The sequence below is a fragment of the Ornithorhynchus anatinus genome, chromosome 13, assembly GCF_004115215.2.
Source record: "Ornithorhynchus anatinus isolate Pmale09 chromosome 13, mOrnAna1.pri.v4, whole genome shotgun sequence".
NCBI lineage: Eukaryota > Metazoa > Chordata > Mammalia > Monotremata > Ornithorhynchidae > Ornithorhynchus > Ornithorhynchus anatinus.
Genome location: NC_041740.1, coordinates 39,718,431 through 39,742,486, shown reverse-complemented (window position 1 = coordinate 39,742,486; position 24,056 = coordinate 39,718,431). Strand labels below are relative to the sequence as shown.

General features: G+C 50.9%; 1 protein-coding gene across 1 annotated transcript in view; it reads right to left on the bottom strand.

Annotated features, from left to right (window-relative positions):
• EHD4 (EH domain containing 4) overlaps window positions 1–20,927 on the bottom strand; it is a 46,767-nt gene extending 25,840 nt beyond the window's left edge. Inside the window, exons 1-2 of the mRNA XM_029077628.1 lie at window positions 19,742–20,927; window positions 3,708–3,884 (exon numbers count right to left, since the gene is read on the bottom strand). Of these exons, the coding sequence (XP_028933461.1) occupies window positions 3,708–3,884; window positions 19,742–19,977 (413 nt within the window). The 5' untranslated portion in view covers window positions 19,978–20,927. The remainder of the gene's footprint in view (window positions 1–3,707; window positions 3,885–19,741) is intronic.
• Window positions 20,928–24,056: the final 3,129 nt, after the last annotated feature.

Here is a 24,056-nt window from a genome sequence, read left to right as displayed (position 1 = left end):
TTATTCCCCGAGGGTTTTTTTTATGGCGTTCGTTAAGCACTTACTATGTGTCAAACTCCGCTCTAAGCGCTGGGGTAGATACGAGTGAATTAGGTTGGACGCTGTCCCTGACCCGCATGGGGCTCGAGGTCTTGGGTTTTAGCAAAAAGAAAAAGGAATCTTGGGCCGTATCTGAGGTCACGGTTGGTTAGTAGCAGGGGGAATGTCATTCCCGTCCCTTTTGACAAACATGAGATAAGAGTCGTTAACTCACCCTAACCCCATCCTCTCGCTCTAGTGGATGATAACATTTTGCAGCGCAGAAAAATGAAGTTCGTGGTGAGTGGAAATTACCGGACGCGAAAACACAACCGCGGAAGGGGTTCCACGGACGTTCCACAAAGTCCCGAGCTAACCGGAGAACGCAGGATCCGTCAGGGACGACAAGGACCTCGTGATTAGAACCGGACAACGCCGCAACGTTCCGACGACTCCTAGCCCAGACTGAGCCGAGGGCACGAGAGCCGATTAGACTGTGAGCCCGTCATCGGGCCGGGATTGTCTCTGTCTGTTGCCGAACTGTCCGTTCCAAGCGCTTAGCCCAGTGCTCCGCACATAGTAAGCGCTCGACAAATGCAATCGAATGAACGAATCGACGTTTTAGACGCGGCGAGAGCCCTGAAGAATATCTGGAGGGCACAAGCAGCGTGGCCTAGTGGATAGAGCCGGGGCCTGGGGGTCAGGAGGTCGTGGGTTCTAATCCCGGCCCTGCCGCTTGTCTGCTGGGTGACCCTGGGCAAGTCACTGCACTTCTCTGCGCCTCAGTGACCTCATCTGGAAAATGGGGGATTAAGAACGCGGCCCCCGTGTGGGACAGGGATCCACCCCAGCGCTTAGAACAATGCTTTGCACACAGTAAGCACTTAACTACCATACAAATAACGGTGATCATAATTCTTTGGGCCTCAGTTACTTCAGCTGTAAAATGGGGAGACCGTGAGCCCCACGTGGGACAGGGACTGTGGTCCAACCCGATTTTTCTACCCACCCCAGTATTTTAGTCCAGTGCCTTGCACACAGTAAGCGCGGACCAAATATCACGATTCTTCTTATTTACAAGCAAGGTAGAAAAAGGCAAGCAGGAAGCGGGGCAGGGACAAAGAGAAACCGTGTACAGGCCAGAGCGTTAGTTGCGGATTTCACACCACACAATGAGAGGAAACCAGTCAAGGATACTAGACGATTCAGACATTCAATTACCTTAAAATTCCATATCGGTTCAAACCGCGTTTCAGCCTACGCTTAAGTTGTTCCGTGGGTTTTTTTTCTTTTTAAAAACCCTCCACAAAACATTTACTTTCCCTAGAAAGCCAGAAAGTACCATCCAGGCTTCACTCCCTACCAAAACGCTCCCTCCCAATAATAATAATATTAATAACGTTGGTATTTAAGCGCTTACTACGTGCAGAGCACTGTTCTGAGCGCTGGGGTAGATACGGGGTCATCGGGTTGTCCCACGTGAGGCTCACCGTCTTCATCCCCGTTTTCCAGATGAGGGAACCGAGGCCCAGAGCAGTGAAGCGACTTGCCCACAGTCACACAGCTGATGAGTGGCCGAGCCGGGATTCGAACCCATGACTTCTGACTCCCAAGCCCGGGCTCCTTCCACTGAGCCACGCTGCTTCTCTGTATATACTAGTTTCTGTACATATATGCTGCTTCTCTCTATACACTAGCAATAGCATTTATTAAGTGCTTACTGGGTGTGACACACTGAACTAAGCACTGGGGAGGGGTCCACAGGTGGGAACTGGACGCGGACCCTGTCTCTCGAGGGGTCGAGTCTGACCTGGAGCCCCCCGTGTGTGTCTCGCTTCGACAGGCCCCAGCATTTAAACATCTGCTGTGGGCAGAGTGCTGTGCTGGAGACTTAGAACGGCATGCTGTAGTGTGCAGAGCACGGGCCTGACAGTCAGAGGGTCACGGATTCTAATCCTGCACCCCCCCCCCCCGCCCGCGTCTGCTGTGTGACCCTGGGCAAGCCACCTGACTTCTCTGGGCCTCAGTGACCTCACCTGTCAAATGGGGATCGAGACCGTGAGCCCCTAGTGGGACAGGGACCGTGTCCACCTCAATTTGCTCGTAACAATAATGTATTTGTTAAGCGCGTACTATGTGCAGAGCACGGTTCTGAGCGCCGGGGTAGATACAAGGTAATCAAGTTGTCCCATACGAGGCTCACGGTTAATCCCCATTTTACAGATGAGGTGACCGGGGCACAGAGCAGTGAAGTGACTCGCCCACAGTCCCCCAGCTGACAAGTGGCCGAGCCGGCATTCGAACCCATGACCTCCGACTCCCAAGCCCGGGCTCTTTCCACTGAGCCACGCTGCTTCACCCCAGCGCTCAGTACAGAGCCCGGCAAATAGTAAACGCTTAACAAATGCCACAGTTATCATTATTATTATTAACGTAGGTAAGCTTGGGAACAGGTCTGCCTACTCTGTTATACCGTGCTCTAACGGGGCTTGGCACAGAGTAAGCGCTTCACCGACACCATCGTCATTATTATTATTACTCTCCCAGACACCGAGCACAATGCTCTGCCCACGGTAAGCGCTCGGTACGTCAACTGTCAAGTGAAAGGTGCCATCCCTGCCCTTGAATATTCTTCGAACCGACCGTACTCAGATTTCCCTGCCTATCTAAACACACGCCTCACCCCGTAGGGTGGAAACTTTTCAGTTAGACTCTAAATTCCTGAGAGCAAGGTCCGGGTCTAGTTTTCTTGCGGGACTACCCACGGGCGCCTAGTACAGTCACCTTTGGACGCTAGTTTATTTATGGGTAGTTTGGGAAGATGAGAGGCAACGTGGCCTAGAGGAAAGAGCACAGAGCTGGGAATCAGAAGGACCCGTGTGCCTCGATGATCTCTTTCTGTAAAATGGGGAATAAAACTGAGAGGGCAGAGACTGTGTTTAACCTCGAATGCACTCCAGCGTTTAAAACTGCCCGGCACAGAGTAAACACTTAAATACCGTTTCTTTGAAAAAAAAAAAAAAAAAGACTAAAACCAAATGAAACCTGCAGTCGTCTTCAGGAACCTCAGTTTCTGTCAGTCATTTCGACCCCCTTCCCCGGGCACCGGAACTAACGGGAAATAGAACTAATTTGACTTCCATTTTCTTTTATTCTTCCCGGACCCACCCGGGGAAGTATTCACGAGCCGTGGAAAGACCGAAAGGCGGGCGGCGGGGGAAAGCACGGAGCGGGATAGAACGCGGGCCAGATCACTGGTTCTTGAATAAACAAGAATTGACAGAGATTCCAAGGAGAACGCAGCATGTTCTAGTGGGAAGAGCCCAGGCCAGGGAGTCAGAGGACTCGTGTTTTCATCCCAGCTCTGCCACTTTTCTGCTGCGGGACCTCGGGCCGGTCACACAGCCTCAGTTCCTTCATCTACAAAATGGGGATTCGATACCTTCAGTCGTTCATTCGGTATTTATTGAGCGCTTACTCTGTGCAGAGCACCGTACTAAGCGCTTGGGAGAGTCCAATATAACAATAAACAGACACGTTCCCTCCTCCGACTGAGAGCCCCATGTGGAATCTGATTATCTTCTATCTCTCCCGGTGCTTATTAGAGCGCTTGGCACGTAGTAGGCGCTTACCAAATGCCACGGCTATCTGGGCAAAAGCAATCGTCGGCAATCTGCGGCCACTCTTACCGGTTCAGGAAAGCATTTCCAAAGCGACTGAGTTTGCGGAATGGCTTCTTGGGGTCCACGACCAGGGCGTTTCCCGGGGTACTTCCCTCGGTGTCCCCGTACATCACGGCGATGAAAGAATCCGTGGTGGGTTCCGGACCAATCCTCATGCCCGGGAAATCCTGCTCTAGTAGGTACCTAGTCCGGAAAAAGGAAGGGAAGATGAACGTGGGCTACGGAGAGGTCAGAAAGCTCCCCCACTCGCCAACAATAGCCCTGGCTGAGTGTCAACCGTGGGCAGAGCGCTTTGGGCATGGGAGAGTTCCAGAAAGTCAGTTGACGTGATCTCTGCCCTCAAGGAGCTTCCAACCTACCAGTGAAACAAAAGAACCAACCCCAAATCAAAGAAATTCTCCCCTATCTCCCACCTCCGACAAGAAAACTAACTCTTCTGCCAGTCCGCCATTTCTTCTTCCAAATCACCGGAATTTAAATATACTGGCCCGGCTTTCACCCGGACCAAGAATGGGGGGTCGAAGATCTGAAAACACCCAACCCCGTCTTATAGTATTAATGGGGATTAAAACCTTGAGCCCGATGTGGGACGGGGACTGCGTTCAATCCGATTTGCTTGCATCCACCCCCGCGCTTAGTACAGGGCCCGGCCCATAGTAAGCGCTTAATGAATACCACAGTTATTATTATTATTGTTATCCCTGCTCTGCCATTTGTCACTTAACTCCTCTGTGCCCCAGTTACCTAACCTGTAAAATGGGGATTAAGACTGTGAGCCCCATGTGGGATAAGGACTTTGTCCAACCCAATTTGCTTGTATCTCCCCCCACAATGCTTAGTACAGTGCCTGGCGCATAGTAAGCGCTTCACAAATAACACAACTATTAATATAATTATTATTAAGAAAATAGGTTAAGAAAGAGCTAACCGCGGGCTCAAGACCAGACTCTTCTCCTCCTTAGGCTAATCATCTTCCAAGGGAAGCTGGTGGCCAGAGGGGACAGAGGAAGGTAGGGGGACGGATTAGCACGGCCCATCACTATTAATGGAAAAGCAACTTGGGTACCCATCCTACAGGCAGCCGGGGAGCCTTAAATAAAGTCTTTGTCATGGAGGTGGCTCAAGACCAAAGAAGCAACTGCATCTCTTCGAGCCCGGGCTTGGGAGTCAGAGGTCATGGGTTCCAATCCCGGCTCTGCTACTTGTCCGCTGTGTGATCTTGGGCAAATCACTTCTCGGTGTCTCGGCGATCTCATCTGTAAAACGGGGGCAAAGGCTGTGAGCCCCATGTAGGACGTGGACCTTGAATCTCCAAGAGCCTGGGCTTCGGAGTCAGAGGTCATGGGTTCGACTCCCGGCTCTGCCACCGGTCTGCTGTGTGACTGTGGGCGAGTCACTTAACTTCTCTGTGCCTCAGCTACCTCATCTGTAAAATGGGGATTAACTGTGAGCCTCACGTGGGACGACCTGACTACCCTGTATCTCCCCCAGCGCTTAGAACAGTGCTCTGCACATAGTAAGCGCTTAACAAATACCAACATTATTAACAGTGCCTGGCACGTAGTAAACCCTTAAATACCACTCACCCCCCCCCCCAAAAAAAGGTTGGGTGCCGTCCATGTCCCATTTAATCCCCATTTTACAGATGAGGTAACTGAGGCAACAGAGAAGTAAAGTGACTTGTCCAAGGTCACAGCGCAGACAGGTGACAGAGCCACAGATTTGAACCCAGGTCCTTTGATCCCCAGGACTAGGGAGTCAACTCGATTAAAATTTTATCTACCTCAGCATTTAGAACAGTGCTTGACACACGGGAAGGGCTTAACAAATGCCGTTATAAATGAATACAATCTGGGAAGGGGGACTTGGGGGTCATGGGGGCGGGGGGTGCAGTCCCCCCGAACTGCACTAAGCAGCTCCAGCCGAAGGTCAGCCACTTGGGCGAGCCAAGCTGAGAACACGGCGATTCCCTGCAGACGCTGCATGTATTTGGTCTCTGCCATTGCGAACGGCACGGAGAATTTGAACAATGTCCAAATGGAGCAACGGACAAGGCCAGGGGTTGCAAAACATCACCCGTGAAGCCAGATTAGCCGACGGGTTGGAACCGTTTACCCTGGAGAAGGCCTAGTTGAGGAGAATTTTCCCACTTTGCAAGCTGCTCTCTACCCGCCTTAAGCAAGGTGAAATAAGAATAACTGTGGAATCTGTTAAACGCTCACTATGTGCCACGCACGGTCCTAAACGGTGGGGTAGATACCAGGTAATCGGGTTGGACACGGCCCCTGTCCCACATGGGGCTCGCAGTCTTAATGCCCATTTTACAGATGAGAGAACTGAGGCGCAGAGAAGCGAGTGACTTCCCCAAGGTCACACGGAAGGCCGGGATTAGAACCCAGGTCATTCGACTCCCAGGCCCGTGCTCTTTCCACTAGCCCACGCCGCTTCCTAAAACATTTTTAAATTCCATTTAAAGGTTTAGGGCGGCCCTAAGGACGGACTCCCGTTCTGGACTGAACCGAGAGCTGAAACAGCCTATTCCCCTGCCTGGGCCCAAACACCACCGGTTTCTTTCCGTTTGGGCCACATCTGTCTCTCTCACCCATGGCCTACGCAGTCTCGAAGGTCCTGTGACTATTTCATTAAAAGGACTTTTTCCATCATCGCTAAGCAGTCAGAAAACGGTCGCCTTGCTTTTCTGAAATACTGGTCAAATACGGTGTGGCAAAATAATAATAACAATAGCGTTCGTTAAGCTCTTACTAGATAACGAGAGCTGTATAAGCACTGGTTATACTGGTTAGAAGCACTCTCTCTCCCCCTTTTAGACCGTGAGCCCGTTGTTGGGCAGGGATGGTCTCCATCTGTTGCCGAATTGGACAGTCCAAGAGTACAGTGCTCTGCACACAGTGAGCGCTCAAAAAGTACGAATGAACGAACCGGTGTCGATGGAAGATCCTCGGCTTGGACCCAGTCCCTCTCCCACGTGGGGCTCACGGTCTAAGAGGGAGAGGGAACAGGTACCGAATGCCCATTTTGCAGAGGAGGAGAATGAGGCACAGGGAAGCAACTGCCCAAGGTCACACCGCGAGCGAGAGGCAGAGCCGGAACTAGAACCCAGGTCCTCTGATTCTCGGGCCCGGGATCCTTCCACGAGGCGACGCAGCTGCTCACACCAGAGGGGTTTTTCTGGAGTCAGCGGCTGCAGGGAAGCTCGGGGTCAGGCACGTTTCCTTCTCCCTAGCAACCAAAGAGGAGATGCCAGCCCACTAACTTAGAAATCAAACACCCTGAAGCCCTGGGCGAGCAATATGTCTTAAAACAACTGTTGGCTAAGCCCTAATTTCCCCTACCCCCCGCTCCCTTCTGCGTCACTCTTCCGCTTGGACTTGTCCCCTTTATTCATCCCACCCTCAGCCCCGCCGCATTTCTCTAAGTAGCCATCGTTTATTTTAACGTCTCTCCGGGCCGTGAGCTCCTCGTGGACAGGGACGGGCCTACCAGCTCTGTTATACTGTCCTCTTCCAAGTGCTCAGTACAGCGCTCTGCACCCGGTCAGCGCTGAATAAATGCCATCAGTGGATGGATTGGCTGCTTTAACGGGTTCTGCAATCCTTAGTCAGGGGCTCGGTAGCTTTTGGAGAAGTGGGTTTTTCTACGTCCGGCCCTCTCCCAGTCCGAGGCTGCGAGAGGACAACCGATCCCGCTGACATTTATGGCCTTTTCTCCCCCATGCCTAAGTCAACTGGCCCATCGGAAATCCTTTATAAATCCCGATGGCGATGATGACGGTGAACACGAAGCCGCTTCTCCCTCCTCCTGTCTGTAAATTGTTCTTGTGTGTCTCTCCCCTATTGTATTGCACGCTTTTAGAGGGCAGGGATTACTAACTTTATTGCATTCTTCCAGGCATTTAGTTCAGCGCTCTGAGCTCAGAAGCTAGTGTACCCTAGATTTTCCCAGTGTCGCGAGGAGTAGGATTTACATTTATTTATATACTTATATTTATTTTTAGTGCTCTTTGCGTTTGGGAAGGAAACTCATCATCATCGACGTATTTACTGAGCGATTACTGAGTGCAGAGCACTGTACTGAGCGCTTGGGAGAGGGCAGAAATCTTCCCTGACCACAGCGACCTTATAGACTAGCGGGGGAGACAGAATTAATATTAATAAACACCCAGAACGAGGGTCCTACCAACTCTGTTAGATTGTTCTCTCCCAAGTACGGTGCTCTGCACACAGTCGGCGCTCACTACATGCGATTGATTGACTGATTTATCCCTCACCTAGGGGTTCAGGAGGGGACCAAAAGGTAGGCTGTGTCTTGGGCTGGGCTTTCCACTCCAGGGGGAGTCCGACCATCTTCCCAGCATTACAGCAAGAGCACCTGGAAGCGGTCCCGGCCTCTGCCAAGCGTTGAGTACAGTGCTCTGCCCCCGACAAGCGGTCAGTAAATACCCCTGATTTTCCCTGAAGTATCTCGGAGCGGCTAAGCGTGCGAATGCGCCGTAAACAGTCTGCGGAAAATGTGATCCTAGTTAGGATGCTTTTGTGGAAATTCCAGAGAGGAAAAACCAGCAGAACTCCAGGAGAGGCCAATATCAGGAATGTTCGGTTGGTCCCGCTTCCAAGAGCTAATATTTAGTGCCTCAAGTCGGAGTAACGATAGTTTTCAGGATGTTCTAAATCATCCCTTGTGTGATTGTGTATACATTACTCTTTCTGCCGGCATTTCTGAACTGCGTTGGACACGCATCTGTCCCACAGTTGGTATTCTTCACAACCACCGCCCAGATGAAACTGCAGCAGAGAATCCGAATCAAGCCGGCCACCGGAGATTCTGAAGCCTCGGTGGAAACACAATCAATAAAGAGAAGAATAAACCTTCAACTCCCCTGGCGGATTTGCAGCCGTGGGTACGAGCGGCGGTTCCGAACTGACGGGTAGCTTGGCACCGGTTCGCAGATTATAATAATGTATTTGTTAAACGCTTGCTAGGTGCGGAGCACTGTTCTAAGCGCTGGGTATTATAGAGGGAAGGACTGAGAGAATAGAGGCAGTGCGGCCGAATGGATAGAGCCCGGTCCACGGTTCTCATCCCAGCTCCCCCGCTTGTCCGCTGCGTGACCTCGAGGTGGATACAAGCAAACGTGGTCCCTGTCCCTTGGTGGGGCTCAACGGGCTCAATCCTCATTTTAGAGATGAGGGATCGGAGGCATAGAGAAGTGAAGTGACTTGCCCAAGTTGGTCTGTATGATATTTTGTTGAGCACTGACTAGACGTGTACCCCAGCGCTTAGAACGGTGCTCTGCCCATAGTAAGCACCTAACAGATACCAACATCATCATGTCGAACCCTGTTCTAAGTGCTGGGGTAGATCCAAGTTAATCGTGGGGCCCACAGCCTCATTAAGCGGGCGGACAGGTAGTGAATCCCCATTTTGTAGTTGAGGAAACTGAAGCCCGGAGAAGTTAAATCATAATAATAATGTTGGTATTTGTTAAGCGCTTACTGTGTGCAGAGCACTGTTCTAAGCGCTGGGGGAGATACAGGATAATCAGGTTGTCCCACGTGAGGCTCACAGTCTTAATCCCCATTTTACAGATGAGGGAACCGAGGCCCAGAGAAGATAAGTGACTCGCCCACAGTCACACAGCTGACAAGTGGCAGAGCAGGGATTCGAACCCATGACCTCTGACTCCAAAGCCCGTGCTCTTTCCACCGAGCCATGCTGCTTCCCATTAAATAATAATAATAACAAATAATGTTGGTGTTTGTGAAGCTCTTACTACGTGCAGAGCACTGATCTAAGCGCTGGGGTAGGTACAGGGTAATGAGGTCGTCCCACGTGAGGCTCACAGTTAACCCCCATTTTCCAGATGAGGTCACTGAGGCCCAGAGAAGTGAAGTGACTTGCCCACAGTCACACAGCTGACAAGCGGCAGGGCCGGGATTGGAACCCACGACCCCGGACTCCCAAGCCGGGACTGGCCCAAGATAACGCCGCCAGGCAAGCGGCGGAGCCGGGAGCAGAACCCGGCTCTTCTGGCTCCCCGGCTCGGGCTTTATCCACCGGGCCACCCTGCTTCCCCTGGTTTTAGAAGACTGGTGGTCGGGAGGGACTGCCCACCAATCTCACGACCTTCCTCTTTTGGGGGTGAGTTCTTGTTTCACTTGGCACACGACTCTCCAAGCGACTCCGATCGTCACTCAGAAACTGAATTTAAGGAACCGAAAAGTATGACGACTTGAAAAAGCCTACTCATCTTGCCTCAGAAAGTAGCAGTTCTACGTTACATTAAATTTATATTTGTCACTCTGCGGCTGAGTCGCTCTCTCCCCTCCTGTTCCGCTCCCCCCGTAGAAAGCGTGCCACTTTATCCCCCCCGGTTTTCCTTTCCCCTTCGATGTTTTCCGCGCCTTCAGAGCTACGTTGGCTCGGCACAGGTTGAACCAGGCCGCGGTTGGCAGGACTCAGGCTCCCTAACTCCCTGTGACCCTAGATTCAGGCAGGAGGGCCAGTGAATGAGAAAGCAAAGCCTTCCAGAAACTCATTTCCAGAGTCAGTCCATCGCATTTACTGACTGCTTACTGAGTGCAGAGCACTGTACTAAGCACCTGGGGAGACCACAATATAATAAACGGACCCATTCCCTGCCCACGGCGAGCTTCATAATGTTGGCATTTGTTAAACGCTTACTAGGAGCCGAGCACCGTTCTAAGCACTGGGGGAGATACAGGGTCATCGGGTTGTCCCACGTGGGGCTCACACACTTTTAATCCCCATTTTACAGATGAGGGAACTGAGGCACAGAGAAGTGACTCGCCCACAGTCGCACAGCTGACGAGCCGGGAGTCGGACTCATGACCTCTGCCTCTGAAGCCCAGGCTCTTTCCACTGAGCCACGCTGCTTCTCCAGCTTCCCTTACAGTCCAGAGGGGAGGCCGACGTTAACGTAAATAAATTACAGATATGAATATAAGTGGTGTGGGGCTGGGACGGGGGGATGAATGAAGGGAGCGAGTCAGGGCGACGCAGAAGGGAGTGGGAGAAGAGGAAAGGAGGGCTCAGTCAGGGAAGGCCTCTTGGAAGCGATGTACCTCAATAAGGCCTAGAATGGGGCGGAAGAGCAACTGTCCGTCGGATATGAGGAGGGACGGCACTCCGGGCCAGGAAAGCCACAGGTTTTGGGCCCACTTCTGCTCTAGTGGTTCCAGGGCTACCTAACCGTGGCCAGTAGTGGCCTGAGACTAAGAGGAAACCACCGCTCCACCCCAATTCACGCACAACACAGAAACGACAGGCGGACGCGTAATCCCTTTTGAAAATTCCTCATCCGGAGAGCACCTAAAATGATCCCTGCCGCAATCCCGTCCACGACAGGGGGGCTTTGACGTAGCCCGTTAAACCACCTTCTAGCCAGAAAAGGCAAGACCGAGAATATCGAACGTTTCTGACCTCGAAGGCTTTTCCGAGTCCACCTATTCGTAGTCCGGGACCTCGTGGCTTTTGGGGGGGCAACTAATCAAAGATCAAAGGAGCGATGTCTTTTTCCAAAAGGGTCCCGTTTTACAGTTCCTTCTGTACTTATCTCGTGAGTTGAAAGGTTCGGAGTTTGTCCTTGGCTTCTACCTGCACTCTGTCCTTCCCGTGCCCCTGGCCAGAGTTGGCAAATCTGCCCAAGATCCTGAAATCGCTGACGTCCTGACGTCAGCGCAAAATATGAAGGAACTTGAAATGAAAATTGGGCTGGGGAAACGGGTTATTCCAGAATTCCTAGACTGCTGAGTTTGATGATTCGACACCACCGCACCCCCTTGAAGGCGGGGGGGGGGGGGGGGCTCCTAGAAACAGCCACTGTTGGGTGCTCGCTCCAGCGATGGTATTTATTAATCACTTACTACGCGTCAAGCGCTATGCTAAGCGCCGGGGTAGATACAAGTCAAACGGGTCAGATATTGCTCCTGTCCCTCATGGGGTTCAAAGTCAAGACACTATGGTGATTGCAGAGAAGCGGCGTGGCTCAGTGGAAAGAACCCGGGCTTGGGAGTCAGAGGTCATGGGTTCGAATCCCGGCTCTGCCGCTTGTCAGCTGTGCGACCGTGGGCAACTCGCTTCTCTGTGCCTCAGTTCCCTCAGCTGGAAAATGGGGATTAACTGCGAGCCTCACGTGGGACAACCTGATTACCCCGTATCTACCCCGGCGCGTAGAACAGTGCTCTGCACATAGTAAGCGCTTAACAAATACCAACATTATTATTAAAGAGGCTCTTGTTAGCTTTCTTTCCTCAGATAAAAAGCTCCTTGTGGGCAGAGACCAGGCCTCAGGCTCTGCACACGCTAAGCGTCCAATAAATAACGCCGATTGACTGATTGTTATACCTTCCCAAGCGTTCAGAGCATCGCCTTGCCCTCTTCAGGTGCTCAATAAATACCCCTACCCTCTCGGCTGCTCCTTCCAAACTGCGGCTGGCCCGAAGTTCGTTCTGATTTATCTCTGCTTGATTAAGGAAGCTCTGCTGCTTATTCCGGACAAAGAACGTTTCTTTCTCCAACGTAGGAGTGGAAGAAAATGACACCGAAAGCCAATTAGAAAAAAGGAAAGCAACACATTATTCAGAAGCGGCGTGGCTCAGTGGAAAGAGCCCGGGCTTGGGAGTCAGAGGCCATGGGTTCGGATCCCGGCTCCGCCACTAGTCAGCTGTGTGACTTTGGGCCAGTCACTTCACTTCTCTGGGCCTCAGTTCCCTCATCTGTAAAATGGGGATTGAGACTGTGAGCCCCACGTGGGACAGGGACTGGGTCCAACCCGATCTGCTTGTATCCACCCCAGCGCTTAGTACAGTGCCTGGCACATAGTTAAGCGCTTAACAAATACCAAAATTATTATTATTAAATCGATGTTGCTTTTTCAAAGGAAGAATTCAAAATGAAATTCTATTCAGGGAGCCCACATCAATAATAGTAACAATTATGTCATCTGTTAAGCATCTACTGTGCCAAGCACTGTACTAAGCATTAAGATAGATTCAAAATAACCAGGCAGGACCCAATCCCTCACCCAGATGAGCCTTCTAACAACGATCCTGATTGAATGAACGTGTTGCCTGAGTCTCTCTGGTGAAACTACCCAATCTGGATAGAGCCCGGGCCTGGGAGTCCGAAGGACCTGCGTTCTAATCCCGGCTCCGCCACTTGTCTGCTATGTGACCTTGGGTAAGTCACTTCACTGTGCCTCGGTTACTTCATCTGCGAAATGGAGATGGAGACCATGAGAGCCATGTGGGGAAGGGACAGTATTCAACTTGATCTGCCCATATCCACCCCAGATTTTAGTACAGTGCCTGACATAGAGTAGGCCCTTACAAACCGCAATTACTATTTATTACTTTTCTCTGGACTTTGAATTTTACGCCCTTCCCATGGGCACTTGATGTGTGAAATGATAAGAGAAGCAGCGTGGCTCAGTGGAAAGAGCCGGGGTTTGGGAGCCAGAGGTCATGGGTTCGAATCCCAGCTCTGCGACCTGTCAGCTGTGTGACTGTGGGCAAGTCACTTCACTTCTCTGGGCCTCAGGTCCCTCATCGGGAAAATGGGGATGAAGACTGTGAGCCTCACGTGGGACAACCTGATGACCCTGTATCTCCCCCGGCGCTTAGAACAGTGCTCTGCACATAGTAAGCGCTTAACAAAGACCAACATTATTATTATTATCATGACAAAAATGGCCCGGGCCTCCCACTAGTGGAACGGAAATGTTTAATTCCCAAGAACAGAATTGCAGAAGTCCTAAGTTCGAATGGACTAAAACGTACTTTCGAGCATATTTTCTGAGCAGGCTTTTGATTCCCATCTTGCGATTTCAATTTGATTTCTGAGGTTGAAAGTCTCTCCTTGGCAGTACGGAATTGATACCCACATCCTCCTCTTGCCACTCTGACAATCACAGGGGTTTGGATTGTTGGGGTTTGTGGATGGGATGTGAACAATACAATTTAGTGAGGGCCACAACCTAGCAACTTCCTTGATCCGACCAGAATTAGGAAAAACTAAATAAACAATTCTCCCTCCAGGGGGGCTTAAAATAGACTTAAAATACATAAACTGCTTGCTTATTCCCAATAGGGTAAATATTTTCAAACTTCACAAGGACAATAGACCACCACACCTATCATCTGCCCTCGACTCCCCCTTGACCTGATCCGTTTAAGGGACAGTATTAAGCGGACTAAGAGGAACTGAAAAGAAGTTGCAGTTTCCCAATCCCGATTTTTTTTTTTTTATGCTATTTTTTAACGCTTACTATGTGTCAAACACCGTTCTGAGCGCTGGGGTAGAAAGAGGTCAATTAAGTCAGACACAGTCCCTGTTCTTCATGGGACTCACAGTCTAAGCAGGAGGGAGAACAGGTATTGAATCATCCCCATTTTCTAAGTTTCCTCTGCCAAGCAACCACGGCCTCCAGGTAATTTTTTGAAAGGTATTTGCTAAGCACTTATTCTGTGCCAGGCACCGTACTAGGCGCTGTGGTAAATCCAAGCTGATCACACTGGACACAGTTCGTGTCCCACATGGGGCTCACAGTCTTAATCTCCATTTTACAGATGAGGAAACTGATGCATAGAAAAGTGACTCGCTCAAGGTCTCACAGCCAGCAACTGGCAGAGCCAGGATTAGAACCCAGGTCCTCTGCCTCCAAAGGGCAACGGAGTTGGTAGGTTCTCTGCCCGCAACGAGCTCAAGGTTTAGAGATCAGCTCACAAGACTGGCATAACGAATATTCAAGGTCTCCAAGCTTTCTCTGCTCCTCTTTTTTTTTTCCCCCAAAGGAATGAAATTTGAACCGTGGCAACACCATTTCTTCAGGAGACGCAGCATGGCCTAGTGGATGGAACCTGGACCCGGGGAATCAGAAGGACCTGGGTTCTAATCCCCGCTCTGCCACTTGTCTGCTGTGTGACCTGGAGCAAGTCACTTCACTTCTCTGTGCCTCATTTCTCTCATCTGTAAAATGGGGAGTAAATTAATAATTCGTTATGGTATCTGTTAAGCGCTTACTATGTGTCGAGCACTGTTCTAAGCGCTAAGCACTGAGCCCCATGTGGGGCAGGGACTGTGTCCAACCCAATTACCTGGTAAGTATTCCAGTGCTTGGTACAATGCCTAACACATAGTAAGCACTTAAATACCACGATCGTTATTATTATTATCGATCGGAAGGGGTGGGCTATCTTTCCCTCCATTAAGCTTTTCTTTGGCTTTAACTGCTTTACTTCCAAAGAATGAAAGCTTCACTCAAGCCCACTCTCAAATCTCCCTGCTTCAACAAAACCTGTCTCTAATCCCATCTCTCCATCCCATCTCCCATCTCAACTACAGCAATCCATTCTATGCTCAGAGCACAACACTGCAATCATTTTGCCCATTAAATAATTGAAAGACCAAATGATTTCCAAACGAGGACTTCCATTTTCAGTTCCCATCCCTTTCCTGTCTCCTTTCTTCGCCCGGAGTGCCCCCTGATAGAAATGGTCTTCCTGACTTCTTGGGTTGATAGGTCTCGCCCGATTAGACTGTAAGCCCGTCAGTGGGCAGGGATTGTCTCTATCTGTTGCCGAATTGTCCATTCCAAGCGCTTAGTACAGTGCTCTGCACATAGTAAGCGCTCAATATATACTATTGAATGAATGAATGCATAGGAAAATTTTAGGACTTCCATCAGGTTATCTTCCCCAGTGTCCACATTAACCTCTTAATAAATATTATTACTGCTCTTGTGACATCTTTCAGGGCTCTTCTTAAAATTTCCTTCCGGGAAATTTGCCAATAAAGTCCATCCCAGAAAGCTCCTGCCATAATGAATTATTCTGGCACACATTAAGCCTTTATTATGTGCTGAGCAATGGGGTAGAAAGCGAGATCAGATTATCTGATCAGACACGGTTCCTGATCCACAGAGGGCTGGCAATCTAGGATGTATAGGCAGCAGTTATCTAATAATACTACTAATAATAATCATATCGGTTAAGTGCTTACTATGTGCATATGCTGCATCGGGTACAGGGGTAGATACAAGGTAATCAGGTCCTACACGAGGCTCACATCCTAAGCAGGAGGGAGAACAAAATCTGAATCCTCGTTTTGCAGATGAGGGAACAGAAGCATAGAGGAGTGACCTGGCCATGGTCACCCAGACGGGAAGGGGTGCAGCCGGGATTAGAACCCAAGTCTTCTGGCTCGCAAGCCTGGGTCCTTCCCACCGGACCACACTCCTCCCCATTTTACGAAAGAGGGCATTGAAAATCAAAGAGGTTAAGGGACTCATCCAAGGTCACATCAAGCCAACGGCAGAACTGGGTCGGGAACCCAGGTCTTCTGACTCCCAAACACATGCTCTTTCCACTACCCTAAACTGCCTTTCGCTTGACAAGAAGTAGAGAGGAAAGGTTTGGGAAAGGGGGGTGATTAACTGATACACAGAAATTCAACTGCATCTTAAGGAGAGATGCATTCAATGTCCCTTAAAGTTTTTTTCATCCCTTGGGTCCGAGAATAGCAGGCACTACTATAGTAGGTATTATTTTGTCTCATTTCTTGTGTCTGAGAAATGAATGTGTCATCTTCAGATTCCTTTAGCGTCCAACTGGGGCTCAATAATTACCTAATAGTGGCCACAAGAAAGACATAATAGCCACAACAACAGGAGGTACTCTGAGTATCCCGGTGGCAAATAGCTGAGGTATAATTATAATAGTCCGTGCTGCTTATGTGGTATCTTTTATCTAGAAATGAACAGGGTCAATGAATGAAAATATAGGGTCCATAAAATTTTAAAAAAGCATTCCAACTGCTATCCTTGACTCAGATACTCTTCCGCAAAATCTTCATTTCTCAAGAAAGTTTCTGAAATGCTCACCACTGACCCTAAATTTGCGCTGTGATAGCAGCAGTAATAATATTGATTATGCACTTGCCATGTGTGCACAGCACTGTTCTAAGTGCTGGGAAAGAATATTCAAGTGGGAATTAATCAGTGGAATTTACTGAGCGCTGATTATGTGCAGAGAACTCCACTGAGCCCTTGTTAAAACCTGGACTCGTTCCTTCGAGGGGCTCCCAAACCCTGGGCTGCTAGAGAAACTAATACGACGCACTTTCGGATTCTTGGAAATTCAAAACGGAGACCTCTTTAGACCGAAATTAAAAGGATCGACTGGGGAGGCGGGGGAGTGGGTATTGGAGCCCTTTCGAAAAAAGTCCTAAAAATATTTCGCAAATTACACGTGTTTTGGCAGGAACATTGGAAAACGCTGGAGACAAGCAGCCCGTGGATAGAGCATGGGCCTGGAAGTCACAAGGACCCGGGTTCTAATCCCAGCACCTCCACTTGTCTGCCGTGTGACGTTGGTCAAGTCACTTCTCTGCGCCTCAGTGACCTCATCTGCAAAATGGGGATTAAGACTGTGAGCCCTATGAAGGACAAGGACTGCGTCCAACTTGATTACCTTGTATCTACCCTGGCGCTTAGTACAGTTCCTGGCATATAGCAACCACTTAAATACCATAAAAAAGCACGAGGGGGAGGGTCGTTAAAAATAAGTTTGTTATAAAGTGGCTTTACTGGAGATGAAGGGCTCTTTGTGGGCAGGGAATGTGCCCACCAAGTCTTTTGCATTGTACTCTCTCAAGTGCTTAGTACAGTGCTCTGCACACAGCAGGCGCTCAATAAATGTCACTGATGATGATAATAATAATAACGATGGCATTTGTTAAGCGCTTGCTATGTGCCAAGCACTGTTCTAAGCGCTGGAGCACCGTTCTAAGCACTGGAAAAAGACTCCACCAATTGCATGAGACAAGCAGAAGAAAATTTTTTATTTTATTTTATCTTATTGAGCAGCCATTGCCCAGTTCCACACAGAACCCTCTTTTTTCTGAAACTATTTCTTCCAATCGACCGCCTTATTGATCTGCACCAGATTCACCTAGATATTTTTTTCAGTTCCAGCTACATCTTCCTTTCTCTCCATTTAGAGGAACTATCCAGGCCCCAGGGACAGAGAAAAGGAGGTCACTTCGTAACGGAGGCAAAAGACTTCCAAATATGGCCAGGTCTTTCCCAAACTCCTATCGACGCTGCTTCCGTTTCACTGTCCCAAAAAAGACCCCCCCCCAAATCACCCGACAAGCGGAAAATCGTTGTCAAGTGCCCATCACGCCAAATTTAAAAAAAAAACCACAACCCACACTTGCAAAGAAACATGGCACCGCCTCAAGAGAATGAGTTTCACATTCAGAGCCAAGAGAGCTCTTCGGTTACATCAAAGGTAGCTTCTGGGTTAAAATCATAGGGCGAGTACGCACAATTGTTTGTTTTAGATGGTAAAGAGCAGGCATTACAAGTATATCCAGTCGCAAAGGGGAGGTAGGAAACTATCCACCTGGAGGAAATGGAAAGTTTAGTAGCTCCTGGTGTAGCGATATGTAACTTTCAACTAGCAGGGCAAGCAAGGAAAACACGTTTGCCTGGTCACTATTAAATTTAAACTTCCGGGAGTCAGAGAGAGAGAAGAGTGGGATCGTGGCGTATGCTGAATAAAGGGGAGATGTGTTTACTGAATAAAGGGGGGTTGTGGTTACTGAAAAAAGGGGAGTTGTGTGGCCCACAGGAACGCAGAGTTGAGGTGTCAAGAAGGGGGACCAAACCCCGTCAGGCAGGCCGGACCAAAACTCTCGGGAATCTCCCTCCTTCTCCACTTCCGTGGGAATATCACACGTCAGAGCTCCTTGGGTCTTCCTTTAAGGAGGGCTCGACTGTGAAGATGTTCCTTACCGTGACAGCAACACTGGGGAAGGGGGGGATGTGTGTATGTGTGTGGGGGAAGGTGGGGTAGTAGGGAGGAGCTGGGAAAAAGGGGGAGAGGACGAGTTGGGAAAAAGGGGGGAAGAGCTGGAGAAGTGGGATAGAGTTGGGGAAAGGTGGGAAGAGTTGGGAAAAGGGGGTAGAGTCGGGGGAAGGAGAGGAGGAAGAGTTATTTGGGGGGTGGAATTGGGAAGGAGTATGGCCTTAAAGAAAGAGCCTGGGGCCAGGAGTCAAAGGACTTGGGTTCTAATCCCGGCTACACCTCTACCTGCTGGGTGACTCTGGAAAAGTCACTTAATTTCCCCGGGTCTCGGTGACCCCATCTGTAAAACGGGGATAAAATACCCGTGTGCACAGGTGTGCTCGCTCCCTCTCTCTCTTCCCCCGCCCCTTAGACTCTGGGCCTTGTGAATGACAAGTGCTGAGTGCAATCTGCTTAGTACAGTGCTTGGCCCAAAGTACGTAATGACCATCCTCATTATTACGATTTAAATCTCCCAAGTGCTAAGTACAGCGCTCTGGACAAAGTTAACTTTCTATAAATACCACTGATTGATTATTGGTGGAGGGAGGGAGTCGGGAAGAGAAGAGGGGGGACCAAGGATCAGAGGTGGAAGGTTGAGGACCCTCGAGGTGGAGGAAGGGAAAGAGGGCGAGGCTCGAGGGAGGGAAAAGGGGGTCGGGGGTCTATTTGGTCAGGATAGGAGGGGATGGGAGGGGATGGGATGGGAGGGGGTGGGATGGGATGGGATGGGATGGGATGGGATGGGATGGGATGGGATGGGATGGGGGCAAGGGGAGGGCTGCAGCAGCCTGGCTGAGAGCCCATTGTTGGGTAAGGATTGTCTCTCTCTGTCGCCGAACTGTACTTCCCAAGCGCTTAGCACAGTGTTCTGCACCCAGTAAGCGCTCAATAAATGCAACCGAACGAACTGAATGAATGGCTTAGCGGAAAGAGCCCGGGCTTAGCGGCTGCGTGACTTTGGACAAGTCACTTCACTTCTCCGGGCCTCGGTGACCTCATCTGGAAAACGGGGATTAAGTCCGTGAGCCCCACGGGGGGCAACCTGATGAGCTCGCATCTACCCCGGCGCTCAGGACAGTGCTCGGCACCTAGTGAGCGCTTAACGGATGCCATCGTCATCATCACCATTAGCATTGCTGTTGCTGTTACCGGATGAAGGTGGTCTTGCCGGTGCTGTACTGTCCGACCAGCAGCACCATGGGCTTGTTGTCGAAGTCGGCGTCCTCCAGCGCGGGCGAGTGGAACTCGTGGAAGCGGTAGGCCTCCTCGAGGGGCAGCACCTTGCGCAGGTAGAGCGAGCGCAGGCCGCCCGTCACCGTCTGCACCGCGTCTCCAGCCCCGGCCCGCTCCCGACCCACCCCCTGACGCCCCAGCCAGCTGAACATCCCGCCAGATGTCCGGCCCCCGACTGACCGGCCGGCCGAACCCCTCGCCTGACTGACACCTAGGCTGGCTGACCCTTCACCTGTCACCCCGGTTGGCCGACCCTTCACCTGTCACCCCGGCTGGCCGACCCTTCACCTGTCACCCCGGCTGGCCGACCCTTCACCTGTCACCTCGGCGGGCTGACCCTTCACTAACTGACCCCTCGCCTGGCTGACCCTTCAACTGAAAGACCCCTCCCCTGACTGCTCCCCCTGACCTGACCGACACCTCGGCTGACTAGCCCCTCGCCTGACAACTCGGCTGACCGTCCCTTCACCCGACAACCTTCCTGCCTGACCCCCTTGCCTGCCTGCTCCCCCCTGACCAGACACCTCAGCCGACTAACCCCTGGCCTGACACCTTGGCTGACAACTCTTCACCTAAACGACCCCCCCGCCTGCCCGCTCCCCCCGACCTGACACCTCGCCTGACCAACCCCTCGCCTGTCCCCTCGGCTGACCGACCCTTCACCTGAGCGACCCCCCTGCCTGCCTGACCCCTCTCCTGCCTGCTCCCCCGACCTGACTGACACCTTGGCTGACTAACCCCTCGCCTGCCTGACACCCCACCTGACCGACCCTTCACCTGAACGACCCCCAGGGGCCTGACCCCTCGCCTGACTGACCCTTCGCCTGAAAGACCCCCCTGCCTGCCTGCCCCCTGGCCTGACAACCCCCCTGACTAACCCCTTGGCTGACTGGCCCCTCAGCTGACTGACCTTTCCCCTGAACGACCCCCCTGACACCTCGCCCAACCCCTCTCCTGACTGACCTTTCCCCTGAACGACCCCCCTGACTGACACCTCGCCTGACTACCCCCTTTCCTGACTGACCCTTCACCTGAACGACCCCCTCGGCTGACTGACCAGCCCCCTTCTGACTGTCGGCCCTGCCGCCTCAACCCCGCCTGACTGACTGCCTGCCTGACTGACGCGGCCGCCCTCCCCTCTCCAGCCCCGCCCCTACGCGCGCCGCCCAATCACCAGACGCCACGTCACGCGCCTTTCAGCAGGCCCGCCCCTCCCTCGAGGCGCGCGCGAGCGCCCCTAGGCCTGACGCACGCGCCCCTGAGGGACTGACTGTCAAGCCAGAATAATAATAATAATAATAAGAAGAATAACAATAATAATAATAATGGCATTTGATAAGCTCTCACTCTGTACTAAGCGCTGGGGTGGACACGAAGAAGACCACTTGTCAGCTGGGTGACTTTGGGCAAGTCACTTCTCTGGGCCTCAGTGACCTCATCTGTAAAATGGGGATGAAGAGTGGGAGCCCCACGTGGGACCACCTGATTCCCCTGTATCTACCCCAGCGCTTAGAACAGTGCTCGGCACATAGTAAGCGCTTAACAAATACCAATATTATTATTATTATTATTACCCCAGCGCTTAGAACAGTGCTTGGCACGTAGTAAGCGCTTAACAAAGGTCAACATTAGAATGGTGGTATTTGTTAAGCGCTTACTACGTGCAAGGCACTGTTCTGAGCGCTGGGGGATACAAGGTGATCAGGTTGTCCCACGTGGGGCCTCCCCGTTTTACAGATGAGGGAACTGAGGCCCAGAGAAGTGAGTGACTTGCCCACAGTCACACAGCTGGCAAGGGGCAGAGCCGGAATTAGAACTCATGACCTCTGACTCCCAAGCCCAGGCTCTTTCCACTGAACCACGTTGCTTCTCTAAAGCAAATTATGTTGGACCCAGTCCCCGTCCCACGTGGGGCTCGCTGGCTCCCGCCCCATTTTATAGATGAGGTCACTGAGGCACAGGGAAGTTCAGTAATAATAATAATAATAATAATAATCATGGTATTTGTAAGGATTACTCTGTGCCAGGCCCTGTATTAAGCGCTGGGGTGGACACAAGCAAATTAGGTTGGTCACAGTCCCTGTCCCACTTGGGGCTCGCTGGCTCCTGGTCCATTTTATAGATGAGGTCACTGAGGCACGGGGAAGTTCAGTAATAATAATAGTAATCATGGTGTTTGTAAGGGATTACTCTGTGCCAGGTGCTATATTAAGCACTGGGGTGGACACAAGCAAATTAAGTTGGACACAGTCCCCCGTCCCACGTGGGGGCTCACTGTCTCTATCCCCATTTTAGAGATGAGGTCACTGAGGCACAGAGAAATTCAGTAATAATGATAATCATGGTATTTGTTAAGGGTTTACTATGTGCCAGGCGCTGTACTAAGCGCTGGGGTGGATACAAGTAAATTGGGGTTGGACACAGTCCCTATTCCACTTGGGGCTCACAGTCTCCATCCCCATTTTATAGATGAGGTCACTGAGCCACAGAGAAGTAAAGTAATAATAATCATGGTATTTGTTAAGGGTCTACTATGTGCCAGGCGCTGTACTAAGCGCTGGGGTGGATCCAAGTAAATCGGGGTTGGGCACAGTCCCTGTCCCACGTGGAGCTCACTGTCTCCATCCCCATTTTCCGGATGAGGTCCAGAGAAGTGAAGTGACTTGCCTGAGGTTATACAGCAGACAAGTGGCAGAGTCAGGATTAGAACCCATGCCCTTCTGACTCCCAGGCCCGTGTTCTATCCACTAAGCCACATGATAAATCTTGGGCTCTTCCGTCAGTCAGTCAGTGGTATTTACTGAGCACTTACTAAGCGCTTGGGCGAGTACAGTGTAACAGATTTGGGAAGCAGTATGGCCTAGTGGATAGAGCACAGTCCTGGGAGTCAGAAGGACATGGGTGGAAGCACTTGCCTGCTGTGTGACCTCGGGCAAGTCACTTTATTTCTCCGTGCCTCCGTTACCTCATCTGGAAAAGGGGGGTTAAGACTGTGAGCCCCACGTGGGACAACCTGATCACCTTGTATCCCCCACAGTGCTTAGAACAGTGCTCTGCACATAGCTGGCGCTTAACAAATACCACCGTTATTACTATTATTATTAGATGACGAAAGCAGGCCAGCCCACCATCCTGCTTGTTAGAAACAGAAATTTTATTTAGTGTTAAAGTGCATGAAAAGGATGGATCTTCTGGCATAATCAGTACCTCTGTAAACCTCATTTTACCACTTTGGGGTTATTCATTCATTCATTCATTCATTCAATCATCTTTATTGAGCACTTACTCTGTGCAAAGCACTGTAGTAAGCGCTTGGGAGAGTACACCACAACAATAAGCAGACACATTCTCTGCTATCGAGTACAAACCATTGCTTCCACCTGCCTTTAAACTGGCTCAATTTCAATAGACCACGTTTACGGGATTAAATAGAGTGGGATGAACAATATGGGCAGGGGGAGAATTAATCCTGGGAACTAGATGAGAGGGAAGAAAATTAAACCCAGAAAATAAAGAATTTGATTCTGAAACCAAAAGAGAGGTAGGGTAGAAACAGACTCCGGGGGTGATGACCCTTCTCCAAAAATGTTACCCTAAGAAGTGGAGTCTAGATGGTAACTAGGGTCGGAGCGGCCTAAACAGTGCTGGCCATACAGTAATGCCGCCCCCTAGGGGCCAAAACACTTTTCCCTGGGGATTTTCGACCCTTTGGGACCCAGAAGGGTTTTGGGGGGTAGAAAGGGGTGACCATAATAATAATGTTGGTATTTGTTAAGCGCTTACCATGTGCAGAGCACTGTTCTAAGCGCTGGGGTAGATACAGGGTCATCGGGTTGTCCCACGTGAGGCTCACAGTTAATACCCATTTTACAGATGAGGGAACTGAGGCACGTAGAAGCGAAGTGACTCGCCCGCAGTCACACAGCTGACAAGTGGCAGAGCTGGGACTCGAACCCAGGACCTCTGACTCCGAAGCCCAGGCTCTTTCCACTGAGCCGCGCTGCTTCCCATCCTCACCGCTTGCCCACAGGATGGCCGGCAGCGGGGGATCCCCCCCACCCCGAACCCCAAACTCAGCCTTAGTAGAGTTGTTCTGGATGGGCCTGTGGTCTGTGGTCGTTCCTTCACCGTGTCACGTGGGCACAACCCCGGGCAAGGAGAGGGGAGGACCCTAGGTGTCTTTTTGGATAAAATAAAATAAAAGGGGCAGTTATCAGCCTTTCGCTCTAGA